This window comes from Terrapene carolina, unplaced genomic scaffold (assembly GCF_002925995.2).
Source record: "Terrapene carolina triunguis isolate 2854851 unplaced genomic scaffold, T_m_triunguis-2.0 Scaffold629, whole genome shotgun sequence".
Lineage (NCBI taxonomy): Eukaryota > Metazoa > Chordata > Testudines > Emydidae > Terrapene > Terrapene triunguis.
This window is the reverse complement of record NW_020664980.1, coordinates 14372216-14392049: the sequence shown is the minus strand read 5'-3', so window position 1 is coordinate 14392049 and position 19834 is coordinate 14372216. Positions and strand designations below refer to the sequence as shown.

At 48.2% G+C, this 19834-nt stretch overlaps 1 protein-coding gene across 1 annotated transcript in view; it reads left to right on the top strand.

Moving 5' to 3' along the window:
• The window catches only part of FAT2 (FAT atypical cadherin 2), a 62793-nt gene that overhangs the window by 32437 nt on the left and 10522 nt on the right, over positions 1-19834 (top strand). The window contains exons 10-19 of the mRNA XM_024217055.1: positions 2810-3006; positions 4058-4211; positions 5130-5363; positions 6221-6610; positions 8438-8652; positions 9619-9756; positions 10380-10523; positions 12196-12393; positions 15115-15922; positions 18006-18151. Of these exons, the coding sequence (XP_024072823.1) occupies positions 2810-3006; positions 4058-4211; positions 5130-5363; positions 6221-6610; positions 8438-8652; positions 9619-9756; positions 10380-10523; positions 12196-12393; positions 15115-15922; positions 18006-18151 (2624 nt within the window). The remainder of the gene's footprint in view (positions 1-2809; positions 3007-4057; positions 4212-5129; positions 5364-6220; positions 6611-8437; positions 8653-9618; positions 9757-10379; positions 10524-12195; positions 12394-15114; positions 15923-18005; positions 18152-19834) is intronic.

Here is a 19834-nt window from a genome sequence, read left to right as displayed (position 1 = left end):
ACACACACACACACACACACACACACACACACACACACACACACACACAGAGTATGTGCCTGATTTTCTGGTATTGAACATGTTCCGGATGCAGTCAATGAGATCTATGGGCACTCCGTGCTTCTGAGAATCAGTCCTTATATATCTGTAATTGGATACGCTTACCCAGTGATGTAGTTAGCCCATTGTCTGTATCAAATAATGTCCAGTGTTGTGGTTTCAAACATACTAAAGTTTTCCACTATTAAGAAACAATAAGGAGGTTATTGCACACCCAGAATGGAAGCCAGGCCAATCAAAATTAACCACAGCCTATAAAAAAAAAAGTCAAAAGATTAAAAACGAAAATGTCCATACTTTATTTCGACAAGTAATTGCATGATTTTGTAGTATGTTTTGACTACAAAGCGTCTTTCTCAATAGTGAAACAAATGCTTAAAATTAAAATGTTTGTTCCAGCTCAGATAAAGACCCTTCAGGGTCAAAGCATTTAGCCAGATCATGCTGTAGCCTGTGATCTGTTACAATCTTTTAAAACAGAAGAAGTGTGTCTGGTTTTTCAATCTCTTTTTAGCCTGTTTTTTGAATGCCTGGTTATTTTTAACTCATCTGGCTGAGTGGGTTAGGCAGTTTTTGTCAGAACATTTCTGGCTTCTTTAAGATCTGGTTTCAGATTACTTTACGCCTGGAAAATGCACTTTGATGTTGTTTGGGTTTTATTTGTGTTTTCACTATTTTGGGTTGGGCAACTCCATATGTAGTTAAAATTCTAAACAATAAACGTATTGCCCCAGGGCCTACAAACTGTAGCAAAATAACACAGAATGCAATCAAGAAGCACTTATCCTTTAGGGTCCATAGAAGAGAAACCATTCAGATCATTATTTTAGGGGGAATCCTCTCATGCATTCTTTCCCCCTTCCCCCTTTAACTGAACTGCCTGTTTTTTTAGCTAATGGGGAATGTGCATCAGAAAGAAGAGTGGGGTTAATAGGAGGCAGGGTGTAAGCTGATGCCCATCAAGCGCTGATGAACTGGATCATGGGACACCGCACATGCTATTTTGAAGTAAACTTATAGAAGAGGTTCATCATAAATATGGTAACAAATCCGGGGCATCCTAGGTCTTGGTGGGTGTCTCTCTTCTGTATGCCAAGGCCACTTGGAACTTCTTGGAGTCAGTGGTGCTAGAACTCTGAGCCCCACAACACAAGGATCTGTGCTGCCCAAGGTAATGGTGAGTTTCACATTGTGAGGCCTGTGGTTTTTGGGCGCTATTCCCACTGCTGCCATGAAGGTCTCAGTGGCCTAGTGAATAGCATAATGACAGCTGAGGAGGCCTAGGTGGCCACTGACTGGTCACTAGATATTTTAAACCAGTGGTTCTCAAACTAGGGTCGCCGCTTGTTGAGGGAAAGCCCCTGGCGGGCCGGGCCGGTTTGTTTACCTTCCGCGTCCGCAGGTTCGGCCGATCGCGGCTCCCACTGGCCGCGGTTCGCCGCTCCAGGCCAATGGGGGCTGCAGGAGGGGCAGCCAACACATCCCTTGGCCTGCGCCGCTTCCCGCAGCCCCCATTGGCCTGGAGCGGCGAACCGCAGCCAGTGGGAGCCGCGATCGGCCAAACCTGCGGACGCGGAAGGTAAACAAACCAGCCCGGCCCGCCAGGGGCTTTCCCTGAACAAGCGGCAGCCCTCGTTTGAGAATCACTGGTTTAAAACACAGAGCAACTTACAAATAAAAATGCTTGGGCTTGATTCTCCTGGGGTGCAATAGAGGGAGCCAGTTTGGCTCCCTGCTTCTCAGCCACCCAGCCCCAGTGTAAATGAAAGTTTCAAGGAGGCGACTCAAAGTTATGCCGCCGGCGTATGGTGCTTCATGGCCTGATGTAAGTGAGGAACCTGGTGTAGCAGAGCCTATGCCACACACACACACACACACACACACCCTCTGCCTCTGCTTACACTGGCACAGTTCCAGTGCAGGCCATCAGTTCTTTGCCACCAGAGATTCCCACAATATGGGTGAATTCTCCAGGAGTAGTCATAGGTGCTAGAACTAGGGGTGCTGCCGCATCCCCTGACTTGAAGTGGTTTCTATCAGTTGCAGGGTTTGCAGTTTGGGTCAATGGCTCTCAGCCCCCCCACTATACAAACTGTTCCAGCGCCCCTGGGGGTAGTTTCTGGCCACTTTAAAGTTCACTTTCTGTCACGTTAGCAGCACAAAGCGAACTTGGCAGACTGGAGAATCTGGCCCACTAGCGGTTACGCAACCGCCTCAAGATTCACTTATTATATCATTAAAAGTAGCTACAGGAGATCAGTTGCACTAGTACATTTAAAAAAAAAATCTTTTCTTGCACTGCAATAATGAATAATCAATGTTTGCATTTCAGTGTATGTGTAGCTTCCAGATCTCATATAATTCTATTGTGTTTGGAGAGAGAGAAAGAGATGGCCAGACCTTTGGAAATGGGATACATTATGTGCTTTTGTGCTGGCTCATAGGTTTATCGCTGGGACATTTCAAAGCTGTTGAAAACAACCTTTTGAAAACAACTTGTTCTCCCCTCAAGTAGGTCATGTAATATTTAAGCAACCAATGACTGACGCATAAATGGAGCCAATAGGACATTCCTGCCCATTTCTCCTTACAGCTGCTTCTAACACATGCAAGTTCTGCAGCAGGTTGCATGGAGTGGGTGAGGTGGTACAGGAGAGGAGCAGCATATCCGTCCCCAGCCCCGTCCCTTCACACTTTCAGTGCGCGCTGTACACTGTATTTCCTCACTCTGTCTTCTATATCTTTCCAGAAGGAGACATGTTAGGACAGTTCAGTGTTAAACAGGTTAAGGAAGACTGGAAAATCATTTCCAAGAAGCCTCTTGACAGGGAAGATATAGAGAAATATCTCCTCAAGGTCACAGCATCCGATGGGAAATTTCAGGCCGTCACGGAAGTGGAGATTTTTGTCCTCGATATCAATGACAACGACCCTGAATGCAAGCAGGTAAGACGAGGGGAAAAGGCAACGGAAGTGGAATTGATGACAGAGCTGGCACTAGTGAACGTGGCTTGGTCTTGTTGTAATTCTTGTACGGAGCTAGCGCCTTATTACTTTGACCGTACTCACCATCTTTTAATTAAGCAACATGGTAACTAGAGGGTCAGACCCAGACTCCAGATGAGTAAGGTAGCTGTGTGACGGATAACATATAGAGGCAAAGGGTCGGGGGAGCTTTCTGGGTAGGGGCATGAAAATCGACAAGCCATGTCTCCCGTTAGACTAAAGGATTTCCATCACAGGGGACTAAGGGGTTTGGCAATAGTCACCTCCACGTCACTGGTATGAATCAAGCTCACGTTGGGAATGACCAAAAGTTGTTACTCTCCAAGCGATGTTCAATGGCCTCTGTGAAATGAGTTTCCAATGAGCAGGTTTCCTCATCACAAAAGACACAGATGCTAATTAACAACCTTGAGGCACTCTCATCAAAGAGACCAAGGAACAGACATTGAATTATCCTCTCCCACCAGAGGTGGTCCCCCTGGCACAGAACACTGACAAGCCGCATGGAGGCACATTGATCTGTGCATAGTGGATTGAGTCCTCGGGCCTATCATTCTACCACTGGTTAGGAGCACTGTAATACACACCCGACCCACACAGATATCATAAAATAGATTTCCCTTTGTATCAAATGGAAGCAGCAGTGAGACCTGAAGGGAACTGCTGCAGCTGAAGCTGCAAGATCCAATTCACTGGCAAACCTGATAGCCTCGTGTTTCAGAAAACTCTGCTAAAGGTTCACAAAGACAATAATAACCCACTCAAATCGCCATAGACGTGGCCTCCCCATTTCCATCCGCTTGGAGAAGAGGTGGGAGAAAAGCAGGAGAAGCCTGGACAATGTCAGCCTTCTTCTTACCAGCTCCCCGCTCCTTTATTTGAAATCACAACATCTAGCAGTCAAGTTTTGTTATGTTGGCTTGAGTATGCACGTCCCGCACACAGAATGACGCCAAGCACGTCTGAGGGCGGTAACTTCTCTCCTTTCCAGATTCTCTACACAGGGAAAGTCTCTGAAGATGCACTCCCTGGGTTTTTCATTTTGAAAATATCAGCCACTGACTCTGATGTTGGCAGCAATGCGCAGATAACGTATAGTCTGCATGGTCTTGGTGCCGAGGAGTTCAGACTGGACCCACAGACAGGTAAGAGCTGCATCTCCCATATGGCAGTTTGCAGAGAACGGCGGGTTTATGTTCTCTTCCCCACCCACTCAGTTCGGAGATCAGTTGCAGTTGCAGAGGACGCTCCCTGGAGCTGCCTACCCCTTATCTCGTGTTGAATAAACAGAAAAGCCTTTAATTTCAGCTCTGTCAAGGTAGCAGGGAAGGGCAAACAGGGAGCCTCCTTCATTTATTGCAGTATCTTTAGAATACTGGTTCTTTTCTGGAGTTAACTGAGTGCTCTTGCCACTGACTTCCTTTGAAAATGTTTGGAGTTACCCGGGTGGGTTTTTAGTGCTTGGGGAAGGGGAAGGACTAATATTACAGTCTACGGCCGGGCATAAGAGGAGAAGGTGGATTTTAGGGGGCAGGAATGAGCCAAGTGCTTTGGGAATGAGCCAAGATGACCTCCTGAGGTCCCTTCCAACCCTGATAGTCTATGATTCTATGAAGAGACCTGGGTTCCAGTCGAAGCTCTAGCAAGGTCTTTCTGCATGACCTTAGGCAAGATTTCATCTCCCTGGGTCTCCGTTTCCCCACCTCTACAAGAGAGATAATACTTATCGACCTGGGGGTGATTAACTCAATGTTTGCAAAGGCTGAGATCCTGCTATCGAAGTGCAATGTATGACAGCTCAGACACATCCTGTGCAAACTTCCCTTGCATGGCGTTCTGCCTGTTCTGGGCCACTCCTGTGCAAAGGCGGACAGTGATATCGGAATAGCTTATAGCACTGAGACATGGGCTTTTTCTCGCTGCTAACTGGGCTGGACCTAGGCTTTGAACCCAAGTTTGCTGTCGCCCAAGGCTAGTGCATCATTGACAGAGTGCGTCATATAGCCCTCTTTACCAAAATTCTCTTAGATTGCAGCCGTTGCCGTCTCTTCTTATTTCACTAGGGGAGCTGACCACTTCTGCACCTCTAGACCGGGAGCAGAAACCTACGTACCATCTTGTCGCCAAGGCAACAGATGGTGGAGGCCGTTCCTGCCAGGCAGATATAACCCTAGTCATAGAGGATGCGAACGACAACGCTCCAAGGTTCTTTCCCAGTCATTTTGCCGTAGCTGTCTTTGATAACACCACAATGAAGACACCCATTGCAGTGGTCTCTGCCAGGGATCTCGACGAAGGTGAGTCAGAACGCGATTTCTAGCCGGAGTTCTTTTACCTCATGGATAGACTTTCTCAAAATACAGGGAAGGAATGCAGCAAAGGGCATAGACGGCTGTGACTTGGTGCAAAGGTGTCTGGATCTTTGAGCCAATCTCCTCGTTGCTTACACATTCTGGAAGACCTTGAAGACCCTGTAGGAAACTCGATACATGTGTAAACTTCAGAAGAGACCAGCTGAGGGCATCTTAGTAGCTTAGAAGTAGCATTATGCACAACCAGGTAGAAGACTGAAGTTCCAGTCTCGACTGGCCTCTTTCTCATTGGGCCAGTATTTATGGGAGCACCACAGACCTGCTGGATGCAAATATCACCACTGATGGAGAATGGGAGCCAATGGCAGTAGTGGAAGGCTTATAAATGGGGCGGGAGGAAGAGAAGGCGAGGGAAGAGAAATGAAAATGATCTTTGGGAAGTTGCTTGGATTTTTCTTGTGACCCTGGGTTTCCTGAGCCCTGGATAAGGCTCCTGGAAGAGCTCCTCTGTGAAGGTTTTTTTTTTTTACAATTGTGATTGTATATGTGAGACTGCGATCTGCTTTTGGATGAGGGTGAAAATAAAAATAATTCATTCAAAAAATAGGAAGCAACAGCACATCAGAGACAAATATCTGATGGATGGCTGCAGGGATGGATAAAAGGTTGGATCCGTATTGGATGGATGCACACATGAACGGGGACTTAAATGCAACCAAAAGACTCAGTGTCTCTCTTGGGTTTAAGTTCATTTGGGTATGCATAGTTCTACTGATTATAAACTATGAACCCATGTCAGTGCTGCCCCGTGATTAATCCAGTCTGCCCCGTTATCCTTCCAGGCTGCAATGCAGAAGTGATCTATTCTCTCACGGACTCAGCTGATGGATACTTTTCAATCGAGGAGACTACTGGGGTAATCCGGCTAGAGAAGCCCCTAAAGGACACTCATATTTCAGCGTTTGAGCTGACGGTTTGTGCAACAGACCGGGGCTCCCCGCGCCCCCTCTCCGCTCTCACCACCGTCACTGTCTCTGTGGTGGATCTGACCGAATACCTGCCGGTTTTCCTGAGCACCGAATATGTGGCCATGGTCATGGAAGACGTGGCCGTGGGCACTGAGGTCCTCAACCTGTCCACGCTGACGAGGGATGGCGCTGAGAACACGGAGATCAAGTACGAAATCGTGAATGGGAATGATCACGGGAAATTCCAAATCAACTCAAACACAGGTAGAAGGTCTTGTTCCACGGCACGTCCTGCTGGACTGGCAGTGACACCGTCCTAGTCAGTGCCCGTTTTCCTGGTTTCTCTCTGTCTGCCTCATGCTGCTTCTCCCTTTCTCCTCCGTATTGTAATTCATGTCGTTTGTTTGCATTCCATATGCTCTTTACCTGACTTCCCTCTTTTATTCTAGCCCCTTCTCATGATCCTTAAAACTTTCTTCTCCCCTCCTCATCCTCCCTTCCACCACCACCACCCCCTTATCTTTCTCTGGAGGTCTTTTCTTATCTTCTTTCATTCCCATCTCTCTCTCCCCTTCCCTCTCCTTTGATCTTTCTCTCTCTCCCCTCTTATCTTCCCTGCCTTTGTTTAACGTTTTCCCTCCCTCTCTCCCCAAGTGCTTTTTTAAAAATCATGTTTCATATTTTAAAATAGCTTCTCCCGTCTTTCCATGCCCAACAGCTCCCCACCCCTATTCCCCATCCCCTACCCTCAGCCCTGTGCTCTTTCTTGCCCAGATACAGAGTATGATTTGTGAGGAGGGAGGGATATGTAATGCTCCGCTACCCTAAATACAGACGCCAGATTCTCTGAGGGAACAATCCAAAGTCCATTGAAGTCAACAGAAAGACTCCTATTGACTTCAGTGGGCTTTGAATCAGGCTTCTGGGGGATGATGGATAAACATAGAACAGAGTGTGGAGATTTTTCCACTGTGAATGCTCAGGATGTTGTTTGGTACTGGAGGAAAAACACTCCACCCTGATCCCACAAGGAATCTGACAGGGCAGAGAGTGCTACAATAGGTGGTTTTATTAGGTAGCTATTCAACGAGCATGGATAAAAATGGAATTATTACTCATGCAGCAGGTGCTGAGTCAGCCCTGACGAGCTAGCGTAACGTGCCATATTGTTTACCCAAAGAGATGACAAAGGCTGCCTATTGCAAGAACAATGTCAGATTCCCTGAGATAGCCACTTCGATGTGACAGTGGAGGCCTTCAACCCTTCACTAGATCATCCCAATCCAAGATGCCGTCCTTATCTCTATCATCCTGGCCCCAACACTCTCGCTAACTTTTCCACAAAGATCACTTCTTCAGAACGTCCATCCTAATAGACTTGGAGCAGAGTAATTCCTAGTGAAAGGTTAATATGGGATTTTGGTAATAATCTCATGATGACTTGATTCGAGTACATGGCAACATTCTATCTCCCTCTTTGCTTTCATGTAGACCTCGGTTTCTCGCCAATACACTGAGCTATACCCTACCCTTCTGCTTATATACCCACAGACAAACCCAGACACTCATGCCACCACTTTCAAAGGGGACAGCTAGCGATCTCCAGCTGATACCTATCTGCCGATTGTCTCTCATATGTCCACATAGGCTTCGACAAGCATCTTTTCTTTCCTGCACATGGCACTTTTGATTGAATACCTATCTTGTTCTGGTTTCACCATAATCTAACTTATCCCCTTATGTATCTTTCTACTTTACCGCAAGATGCTATTGGTTTATATTGTCCCAGATCTGATCTTTTCCACATACGAATCCAGACGCTGTTATGCAGTGAAAGGATATTTTACTTCTTCACGCATTTGACAGCAGAGTTGGACTAGTTATGAAAAGAGTCTGTCTGATTAGAGCTCGTTTTATGTCACGTCACAATTTTTAGTGGCCTGGTTTGATGGAATAGAGCAGTAGCCACCATGGCTTTATCTGCCGGTGGTTTGCCAGTCGTCTCCTTGATTGATCGGGGGGTCTCTGTAAGACATTACATGTCCTGCGTTCAAAGCATCTCCTGTCTTTGCTGTCTGTACACATATACAGGTATCTTGTACGTTAGCGGGAGCCTGGATTTTGAAATGAGCCACGAGTATTACTTATCTGTTGAGGGCACAAGGAAGGGCTCTGCTTCTCTCAGTGACGTCACCATGGTGGTGATTAATATCACCGACATCAATGATAACATGCCAAAGTTCACCCAGGATCCTTACATCACCGAAATCCGCGAGGATGCAGCTGTTGGGGAAACTATCCTTACGGTAAGACAGAATGGAACGACTCTTGCTTAGCAGCCTAAAGCCAGGTATCCACCCACATTCTCATTCACATTGTGGTAGAGCCTAGAGGCCTCAGTCAAGGATATTGTCGCTGTACACACACATTGATTAGAAGATCCCTGCCCCACAGAGCTTACAGGCTAAATGTATTACCAGAGACAACAGGTGGATCCAGAAAGTGGGGGGCCGGGGGTGGGAAGCATAAGGCAACAGTGAAACTGTTACAACTGTGTGAAAAGCGGTGGTCCCGGCACACCAGCCGCCAGGCCATTGTTGAGTGTTTTGTAGGCACCATGGCAGAGATGAGTTTTAAAGAGGGACTTACGAGGAGAGGCTGAGGGAACTGGGCTTGTTTAGTCTGCAGAAGAGAAGAGTGAGGGGGGATTTGATAGCAGCCTTCAACTACCTGAAGGGGGGTTCCATTGAGGATGGAGCTAAGCTGTTCTCAGTGGTACCAGATGACAGAACAAGGAGTGATGGTCTCAAGTTGCAGTGGGGGAGGTCTAGGTTGGATATTAGGAAACACTATTTCACTAGGAGGGTGGTGAAGCACTGGAATGGGTTACCTAGGGAGGTGGTGGAATCTCCATCCTTAGAGGTTTTATAAGTTCAGGCTTGACAAAGCCCTGGCTGGGATGATTTAGTTGGGGATTGGTCCTGCTTTGAGCAGGGGGTTGGACTAGATGACCTCCTAACGTCTCTTCCAACCCTAATCTTCTATGATTCTATGATTTGAAGGAAGACAGCGGAGTGGCCTTGCAGAGTTTTCTCTGTTCCTACCCTGGGCTTCTGCAAGGTACTCTTAAGCCTTGTACCAAAAGCAAACAGTCCGTCTTCCCCTCTCATGCCTTAGTCAGAACCTCCCACCCTCAAACAACCAGCAAGACATTGCCTCTGAGACAGGAGACATTTGTTCAGGAGCCCCCCCTCTTATCGCTCCCCCAATAGGTGTCAGCTGATGACCTGGATGGGGCGATGAACAATCAGATCACGTACTCCATTGTGGGAGGGAACCTCCTGGAACACTTCACCATCCATCCCAAGAGCGGACAGATCTGTATTGCCAAGCACCTGGACCGGGAGGAGGTGAGTTACAGTCCCAAGATAAGGGCCACCTAAGGCTTGATGCTGCAGATGGGCGAGTTAGAAAACAAGGTTACGTCACCCCACCAGGAGGAGACTGGAAAAGACTGGGGAAGCGCACAGTGCTCATCTGTCTGCCAGGTTTGGAACGATCCGTTTAAAACATTGCACTCGGCCGGCCAGGGTAATCAGTTGCCATGCACATGAATCCTTTGGACCCACAGATATTGCTGAAGGGTCAGGAACACATGCTTTGGGGGCTGGGCTAGAGCAGAGATAATATGGTGTAACGGTTAGAGCACTGGACTAGGAGTCAGGAGACCTGGGGGTTCTGCTTGGCGAGGCCCCTAGCCTCCTGTGTGATCTTCAGCCAGTCAGTTCCCATCTCTGTGACTAAGTTTGCCCACTCGCGAACAGGAGACAATGATATTTACTTTCTTGGTGAAGCACTTTGAGACATATGGATGGAAAGCTCCAGAGAAGGGCTAAGTGTGATTATCATTAAACTGCCCATTACCTTGTGCTCTTTAATAAGCCTGCACGTGGGGAGAATAAAATATCCGGACACGAATCCCAGGCTTCCTTCCGCTTCTCCCAATAATCAATGCATGCCGTACACCTTCTAGGTTCCCAGCTATGCCCTGACGGTCCGAGCCACAGACAGCGGCCAGCCTGCACTGTTCAGCGACATTGCCGTGCGCGTCCGGGTGACGGACGTCAACGACAACCCGCCCAGGTTCTTCCAGCTCAATTACAGCGTGGTGGTGCAGGTAAGGCAGATCCTCTGCTCAGTGGAGACACTGTGTTGCCTCCCTTTCATTTCAGGACACCTAAGGGACCCTCAATGAATTACACCAGGGTTGGGGGTGGGCGGTTAGCTGTGAAGGGAGATTCTGCTTTGTGTTTGTGACAAGCGATGAACTAATAGCCTTGGGGTCCTGCCCTGTAGCACCCTCCTCCCTGCCCTCTTTGGTCTACATGGCATCTCCAGGGACGTAGGAAGAGGCCAGTCCCTGCACTTCTTCCTGGTCCTTCTCAGGCTGTGCCCTCCCGCGCCACTACACCCACAATCTGGTCACATGTAATTAGTGAAGGCATCTTCTTGCCCTAGGTAACCTGGATTCCCTGGTTAAAAATTGTCCAGGGCTTTGGGTAATTTGGGGTGTTTGGTGATGAGTATAATAGGAACAGTTTAAGAGCTACAAGTATGATTTGTGGTCTGGCGAACTGGCCTAGTCTATTTAGTTATCAAAGAGAAAGTTAAGAGGCAATTTAATCATGGCTTGTAAATACCTACTCAGGCAGAAGACATCTGATAGTAGAGGGCTCTTTAATCTTTCTGACAAAGGCACAGCAAAAGCCAATGGCTGGAAGTTGTATCTATAGATTATTAATTAATTATTTTGATTACTTAAGAATTCCCAGTTATCATTCTGAGGTTTGACAGGTTCTTGTTCCAAGATCAGGCCCATTATTATTATTTTAGATAGATAGATAGATAGATAGATAGATAGATAGATAGATAGATAGATAGATATAATTATATATAATTTACTGCAGTCACAAATACTCCAACTCAGTAAAGTAGATAGAGCTACTACAAAGTTGAAGTCAGCAAAGTTCAAACAGGAAATACGATGCACATTTTTAACAGTGAGGGTAATTAACCATTGGACCCTTACCTCGAGATGCTGTAAATGCTCCGTTACTTGGAGTCTTTAAATCAAGAAGGCAGTTTTAGCCGTTGGTAGTTGGGCTAGATGCAGGAATGCCTGGGGTGAAATCTATGGCCTGGGTTATGCAGGAGGACAGAGTAGAGGAGCACGATGGTCCCTGAAGGTAGCCACTGGGAGCTGCGGACAGTCAGTGTAAACAAACTCTCTTGCGGCCCGCAAGCAGATTACCCTGATGGGCCGCAGGTTGCCCACCACTGCTCTACAGCCTATTGAACCTACCCAACTGACTCCAGTGAAAACCTTGAGAGCTGCCCAGCCCTGGGCTGTCGGAAAGATGAAGAGAGCCAACGCTGAACGACAAGATTCACACAAAGGGCCAAACCAGTGAAAGCCCAGGGAGAGTTTTAATTCCTCAGGAGGCAGGGGGGGTTTCTACCTCCTCCCAAAGTTACAAGCAAGTCAGAGAGTTCAATGGATTTTCAGCGGTTAGCTGCAGCCTTGTGTCCAGCCCTGCTCACTGTTCTTCCCATAGCACAAGTGGAGTTTTACATATTTGGAGTGTAAAAACGGGGTTAACAAAGCCATGCCCGAGCGGCTGGCTGTTTCCCCTTATGTTTCCATCGGCGTCTGCTCACGTCGCCACAACCACCCTGTGCCTTTTCGGTGCCACGCTCAAACAGCAACCCTAGAGGCAGAGAAATTCCACCCTTATCTGGGCCAGGTGCCTTCCCTCGCTTTGCTCAACCCCTTTTCTCCCATATTTCAGGAGCTAGCCCCAGTTGGCACAAGTGTCCTGCAGCTGATCATGAGCGATAGAGACTCCCCTGAGAATGGGCCGCCATATTCATTCCGGATCACCGAGGGAAACGACGGGAAAGCCTTTGAGGTCACCCAGGATGGTCTGCTGGTGACCTCATCTGTTCTGGATAGAAGAACAAAAGAGCAGTATCTCCTACAGGTCCAGGTAGATCCTGCCTTCCCCCTTTAGGATATGAATTCCCCAAGGCCAGTGCAGTAACAATGAAGGCAATGGAAATTACACCCAAAAGCCCAGATAGAAGCAACTCCCATCTTTGGGAAGTTTGGATCCCGATCCAAATTTTGAAGCCTGGATCCATCTATAGAGCTCACTTCCCAAGACCTGTGTCTGCACACAACTGGGGGCAGCTTTTCCAGCAGTAAAACCTGCTGGTGTAGTCATGGGAACCTCTGCGGTGCAATTGACCCTGTATGATGCTTCCCCCGATTTAATTCTAGAGACCTTCCACTTCGGGAGAGACTCGCGTCTGTTCCTGAAAGCTTCACCAAAGTACTCCAGAAAGGAGCTGTTCCCTTTTATTCATGCTCGCATCAAGTAAACAAATTACGGGAACATAGCTTGTTTTCAGCCTGAACTGGTTTTCCTGGGGGACCAAATCAACAGGGTCGGGAAATTACTTTTTTATTTGCAAGTTAAAATGCCTGAGCAGGCCTCACCCCCACAGCCCTGCCAGTGTACCTCGGCCCTGTGCTGCAATGCTCAATGCTATTCTACCCCTGGGCTCCACACCCAGATCCCCCAGTGCCTCCTGCCAATCTACTTCTGGAGCCCTGCTGAGCCCAAACTGACAATTTTCCCAAACTACATGGAGGTGTGTGATGCGCACAAAGTTAGGGATTCAGATGAGATCCATCAAAATCATATTGCCTGGTAAATAATGAAGAATATAAGCCACAGTCTCCAGAGATGCACTAATCCACTGTTCCACCCATAGAATGAGAAGAGGTAAAAAGATTAGAGAGCGTGATCAGGCTCCTACTGAAATCAATAGCAAAGGTCTCCTTGGCTCAGTGGTGCAGAACCAGAGCCTTGGACTATATATAGCTTGAAGAAAGGAGGATTTAGAGGTGACATGAGAAAGAAATATGAAGTATCGTAGCCGTGTTCTTCCCAGGATATTGGAGACACAGTCCTGGACTGTAGATGAGCTCTGTGTAGCGCAAAAGCTTGTCTCTTTCACCAATAGAGGTTGGGCCAATATAAGACATTACCTCACCCACCTTTTCTCTCTAAAGAAATATGGCAGAATGGATGCTTCAGAGACAGTAACTCAGAACCTCCTATTTACTAGGTGTAGGGATCACCCAAAGAAAGTAAAAGAAACTAAATGTAACAGGGATCAAAGAAAATGCTATGGTTCGATGAATAATTAACCGCTAGGACTCACCACCTTCAGATATCACTGAGGCAAAACAAAGACAAGATTCAGAAAAGAATTAGACATTGACGTGACTAAGAGTCATCCACAAGTATCGTCAATGGGGTAAAAACATAGAAGGGATCTAAAGCTTCCATAATAATGGATACCTAAAGAAATAAATATTATTATTAATTATTCATAACATAAGCCCCAAGCACTAACTGCCCGAGGTTAGAAAGAAACATGTCCTATGCTCTGATTGTTCCATATTTGTCCATTATGAGGTTTCTGGCCTCCTGGACTGTCTGCCCACTATCAGAGACAGGATCCTGGGCTAGATGGACCACGGCTCTGATTTGGCATGGCAGCTCCCCTGCTGCAGGTGTGGAGTGTCAGAATTGTGCTTGTGTGTGCAATTGCATCATACAGTTGTGCACTTAATACGGATGTACAATGGCTGCAGTTGCACAGACAATCACAGTCATTTTGCCCAGAACTTAGGCACCCAAATGCGCATGTGTTTCTGCACGCACAGTTCTAAAAATCTGGACCAGCATTTTGATTCGTTGGAAGATTGGCAGCCGTCCTTGCTTTATTCACTGCGGTTATGGTGCACTCAGAACCTGGCAAATGACTTCACAGGAAGGAGGCTACAGGAGTGGGTACAGGATCTCTTTTGTGAAAACTGAGCAGCTGCAAGTCTGCCTCTGGGGCTGCTGCATTCCCATACATTCCAGAAGCATTATTTTGGAGACCTTGTTAGGCGGTGACTTGTAGTCAATGTTCCTGCAGGGAATTTTTTTCCTGGCCTTGGAAAGCCAGGCTCCTGCACCATCCCCTTCTCCAAAGAACCATCACTGAAGAGCCAATTAAACCCCAAGAAATCAGAATCACCCAGGCGTGTTCTCTGTGGACGAGCTCCACTCTGAATGCGAATGAATGCACCATGTTAACTCTGTTAGTGATCCGCCTCCCTCAGCAGCCTGCAGGCTCCTGGTTTTTTCACGGGGAGGCCTGGTCTGAGTCTCTCTCTTGGAGGGCACTGTTTCAGTCCTACCCGCCCACCTCCTGGAGAGCTGCAATCACAAAGGCCATCTCCTGGCACTGCCCTGCCATTGCTGCCCCGCTGCTCTTCCTCCTCCTTCATCCCACAGCCCCAGCTCCTGCTCTCCCAGCTCCTGCACACAGGAAGTGAGAGGTGCTCTACCCCAATGTGTCCTTCTGTGCCCATCTGACGGGGAGCGGGGATGAGACGCTCTTCCCACACATACACTCCTAGTCTCTCGGGACTTTTGCTTCAGCCGTAGAGACTAGGAGTGGGTGGGCCGTGGGGGGAATAGGAAACTGGATAGATCAGGATTGAGGTGCATCAGCAGAGCAGCGTGGAAAGCTGGCCTAGCACCTCAAACACAAGCAGTGCCACCTCCTCTTGATGCCCAGCCTGGGAGCAGTGCCAATGTAACTCAGCGCAGGCCTGTAACGGGTCCTTTTGTTTTCCTTGACAGGTCTCGGACAGCGGCATCCCTCCTCTTTCATCCTCTGCCTTTGTAAACATCCAGGTGAGTGAGCCGAGTCAATATGCGCCCTCGGCGTTGCCCCTGGAGGTGTTCATCACTACGAATGAGAGCGCCTTCCGAGGCGGTGTTCTCGGCAAGATCCATGCCACGGATCGAGACCCCCATGACACCCTGGTGTACACCTTAGCAGCAGAAGTACCCCAAGAGGGGCGCTTCTCAGTGGGGGCAACGGATGGCAAAATCATCGCTGGCGAGAAGCTTCCCCATGGCCACTACGCCCTGAATGTGACTGTCAGCGATGGCACGTTCAAAACCACCACCACCATCAACGTCCATGTGTGGTGCTTCAGTCAGGAGGCGCTGGACAAGGCCGTGGTGTTACACTTCCAGCACCTCTCCCCTGAGGAGTTTGTGGGTGACCATTGGCGCAACTTGCAAAGGTTTCTGGGAAACACCCTGGTCACAAGACGTCAGAACATCCACATGGCCAGCCTACAGCCCACGGCAGCCTCTAACGGCGTGGAGCTCCTCTTGGCTGTCGGAGAGTCCCCCGGTGCCTTCTATGAGCCCCGCGTCCTAGCAAACAAGATTTCTCTGTTGGCTGGGGAGATGGACCAGCAGGTGGGGCTCCAGCTAAAGAAGGCCATTCACGTGCCATGTCATGGGCCAGCTTGTGCCCGGCGTGTCTGCAAGGAGACAATTCAGCTGGACCCGGGCATGGTGTCCACCTACAGCACTGCCCGACTCAGCGTTCTCACGCCCCGGCACAGCTTGGAGCAAATTTGTTCTTGCAATGGTGAGAAATCCTCCTTATTGCTCTTGAATTCTCCCCCTAGGGAAAGCAATGCCAGTCTCTAGTGTGTGGGATTATCCCTTCAGCATATCGCAAAACTCAGGGAGTTGTCATGGAATTACACTGTTCCATTAACTGGCCATTCTGCCTTCGCTTTCAGGGCCAGACCTAGCGTCCTTGAGCTTCAAATTCCATCTGGCCTGTAGGAAGAATTCCACTGGATAATGCTAAGCTCTTATCATGTGTCATTAAATAATAACAGGATCTCTGTTGCCCCGATGAGAGTAAAGTCACTCATATGTGGAGCAAAATGGTCTGGGCTCTACGTGTAGAACTTCTATCCTTGGGTTCCCATGCTTTGGTCCTGTGCCCAGCAAAACACAGACTAGTTAAAAGTGGTGAATTCAGATCATAGAATCATAGAATATCAGGGTTGGAAGGGACCTCAGGAGGTCATCTAGTCCAACCCCCTGCTCAAAGCAGGACCAATCCCCAACTAAATCATCCCAGCCAGGGCTTTGTCAAGCCTGACCTTAAAAACCTCTAAGGAAGGAGATTCCACCAGCTCCCTAGGTAACCCATTCCAGTGCTTCAAATCAAGCCAAAGATTTTGTATTCATATTTTAGGTACAGTAGCTTCCACTTAGCAGCAACCCGGCTGTAGTAGGAAGAGGGCCTGAAACATAAAGCCTTGTATTAGAGGCCTGTTATGAGGCCTGAGACTAAAGTAATGATCAAAACATCTCTATTCATCATGCTGTCATTCTGACCTTAGCTTTAGGATGGGTCAGCGTGTTCCTGTTATGTTTAGGGAATGTGCTGGTATCGAGGTGTTCTGGTACCACCTTTCTGGAATGTGTTTGCGTGTGTATTCTTGTGACTAACACTACTTAGGAATGGGTGGTTCAGCAATATCGGCCCTGTTCTTGCCAGATTCTGTGAAAAGGGCTTGCCTCTTGCTCACAACTTAACTTTGCTTTATATTAGCAAGTTTTGACCATTACTTTAGCCCAGGCCTCAGGCCTCCTACCAGGCCTCTAATACAAGGCCTTACGTTTCAGGCCCTCTTCCTACTATACCAGCTATTGACAACTTCCTGTTAACAGCAACATTTTGCCAGGCACCAATCCCATCCCATTGACTTTAACGTTAATGGGATTCGGGTCCTGGCAACAGTTTGCCGCTGATTACCAACGTTTTTCAGAAGCCTGGCCCCAGCTGCGGCCCAGGTTTGGGAGGGAAGCTGCAGCCGGGGAAGGAAGTGCTGGGACCTGCCTTCTCTGGCGGCAACCCTGCAAACCTGCCTGCGGCTGCTGCTCCGCCTGTCCTGTCACTTCCTTCTGGGACTGCAGCCCGGCAAACCTGCTTGCACAGGAACGCCCATGACGTAAGGGGGGAGGCTGTTGGCAGGGCAGATGCCTCTCCAGGCTGTGCCCTGTTGGGGAGCTACACACAGGGAAAGAAGTGCTGGGGCATGCTGCGCCCCAAAGAGTGCAGGGAGAAGCATTGTGCAGCCTCAGGGGTCTCCAGCACTTCTGTTTCCCATAGAAAGGCCCAGCATTCAGGCTGAAGCCAGGGAAGGCATATCCCAGTGCTTCTGTCCTGGCTGCAGCCCTGCAAACCTGCCAACTGCTTATTAGTAACTGCTGGGTAATAGCAACTTTTGGCTGGTGACCGGAAGGTTACTAATAAGTGGAATCTACTGTATTTCCACATTGCCCACGGAATAGCAGGGATTGGTAGGTTGGGAATGAGCTGTCCTGGCAAAGCTGTTTGCAGCCCCCGAACAGGAATGTCCGGGGATGCTGCAGGACAGGACTGGGCTGCAGGTGATTATGGTGGAAGAGCTGTTGGGGAGGCTCAAAATGTGAATAGCCAGGGGGCATTGCAGGTCCTCATGAGCTTCACTGGCAGAGCTATGTAGAGACTGGGGGCAACAAGGACTCCTGCAGGTCAGGCTGGAGTTATGGTGGCTGAAATGGGGGAAAGCACAGGGCTGGGGAAAGCACTGGATGCCGTAGGTTGACCACAATCCAGAATCTCAGACTGTTTTCAGATGACCCGCCTTGCCTGGTTATATTTCTAGGCACGGCTGTGAGATTCAGTGGACACAGCTACATCTGGTACCATCACCAGGAGAGAGGGGACTGGCAGATGCAGTTCCGCCTGAAAACACACCAGCTGAACGGTGTTCTGCTCTTCGTCAATGGGACCAACACTGCTGTTCTGGAGGTAGGGTTTGCAATACCTAAGGATTTATTACAATTCCATTGCATGTGCACTGGGAACTATCACCAAAGGAAGGAACAGACTGAACAAAGTTATACCCACCTATGTGTAGGTGTAAGCCATTCTAAAATACCATGTGGTGAAGACCCGTTGGTAACCTGGGTACTGTGCAACTTGGTATGTTCACCTAGGCAGGTGACACGTGATTACAGCATGACACGTTGTGATTACACCATGACTGCTAGAGATGGGCTTTTTGCACCGATGGATTGTGCACACAGCCAGTCTGTACTAAAGCAGCCTAATGCTACTACCTCTCTTCCTTTACCCCTCCTTGTTTGTTTCATCCTTCTGTGACATCATGTCCATTTGACTGTTGGCTCCTTGGAGAAAGGACTGTCATGTACCGGTTGGGGTTTTCAATAACGCTCTGCTCCTGTTTAGCCAATGGGAAAATTCCCGCTGACTTGAACAAAAGCAGAAGTTAAGCTGATGCTGAGCATCTTTGGAAATGTCACCTTAGGTGTTCGTACAGCGCCAGGTACAATGCGGTCCCAACCCCGAGGGTACCGCACTAACTAATAATAGTACGAGCAGCACAGGAGACAATTCAGGGATGCCAGAAGATAGAGTTCCCATATACACACAGGAGTCACTCGGGGAGCACGAGGAGGCAGATTCTCAGCTGGTACAAACTGACAGTGCTCCGCTGACTTCAGGGGAGCTGAATGGACTCTCACCCGCGGAGGATCTGGCCCATGGTACCTACAGACTCACAAACAGATCATTCAAGGGCTTGTGAACATGGTGTTTCCACCAACCCACAAGCTTGTAAGTGAGCAACCCAACCCCATTTATTCACCAGGGAATTAGTCAGAAACCCCTAAACATGGTGTTACCCATTAACTTACCACAGGAAACAACAGCTGCTTCTAGTTTCCTCAGTGGCTGAGCTGGGCTGAGCACGGATCCAGTGGCTACCCAAAAAGATACAGAGAAGGTGTCCAGATGGACACCAATGGATTAAAGGCTCTTTGTTTTAATGGAAGGCAGGGAGAAGGTGAGGACAGAAGTCTTATAAAATGGCATCTCACATCACTTACTATTTCATGAACGATCCAGGCAACTTTAGCCAGTGAGATGGGGGAGAACCAATTCAAGCTTAAACTTGCAGGCCTCTTAGTTTATGTTTCTTGCAGTGGGTTTCGTCATTCCGGACAGCTGCCAGAACCAGGAACATCTTAATCTGATCTCTCCCCTTTCTTTGGCTGCACTTGCTGAATCTATAAAGAATTCAAAGGAGCATGTGTCTGCTCCCTTCAACCTTGGCAGCAGAAGGAAACCAAGAGCCCTTCAGAAAAGGGTTTTATTGTCTGTGTCTCATTAATTATAATGGGCCTAATTTAAGTTTCATATCTTATAACTCACATATTGACTTACTGGGTTTTTTCCCCTGACCCCATCTCTGTGTAATCTAGACTTACGACATAAATTAAATACAGCACCATGCTCATTTAAAGGGACACAATCCATTTTTTAAACTGAGTTTAACAATACTTTCAAGTGTGTCTCCGGCCCCTGAATCCTCTGCCTATTTCTGTGGCGTTTTCCAATTTTAAAATGTTTTTCTCTCCGCTGTTTTGGCATAAAAGACCCCCACAAACAACAAGGGAAATGGTCTAGCAG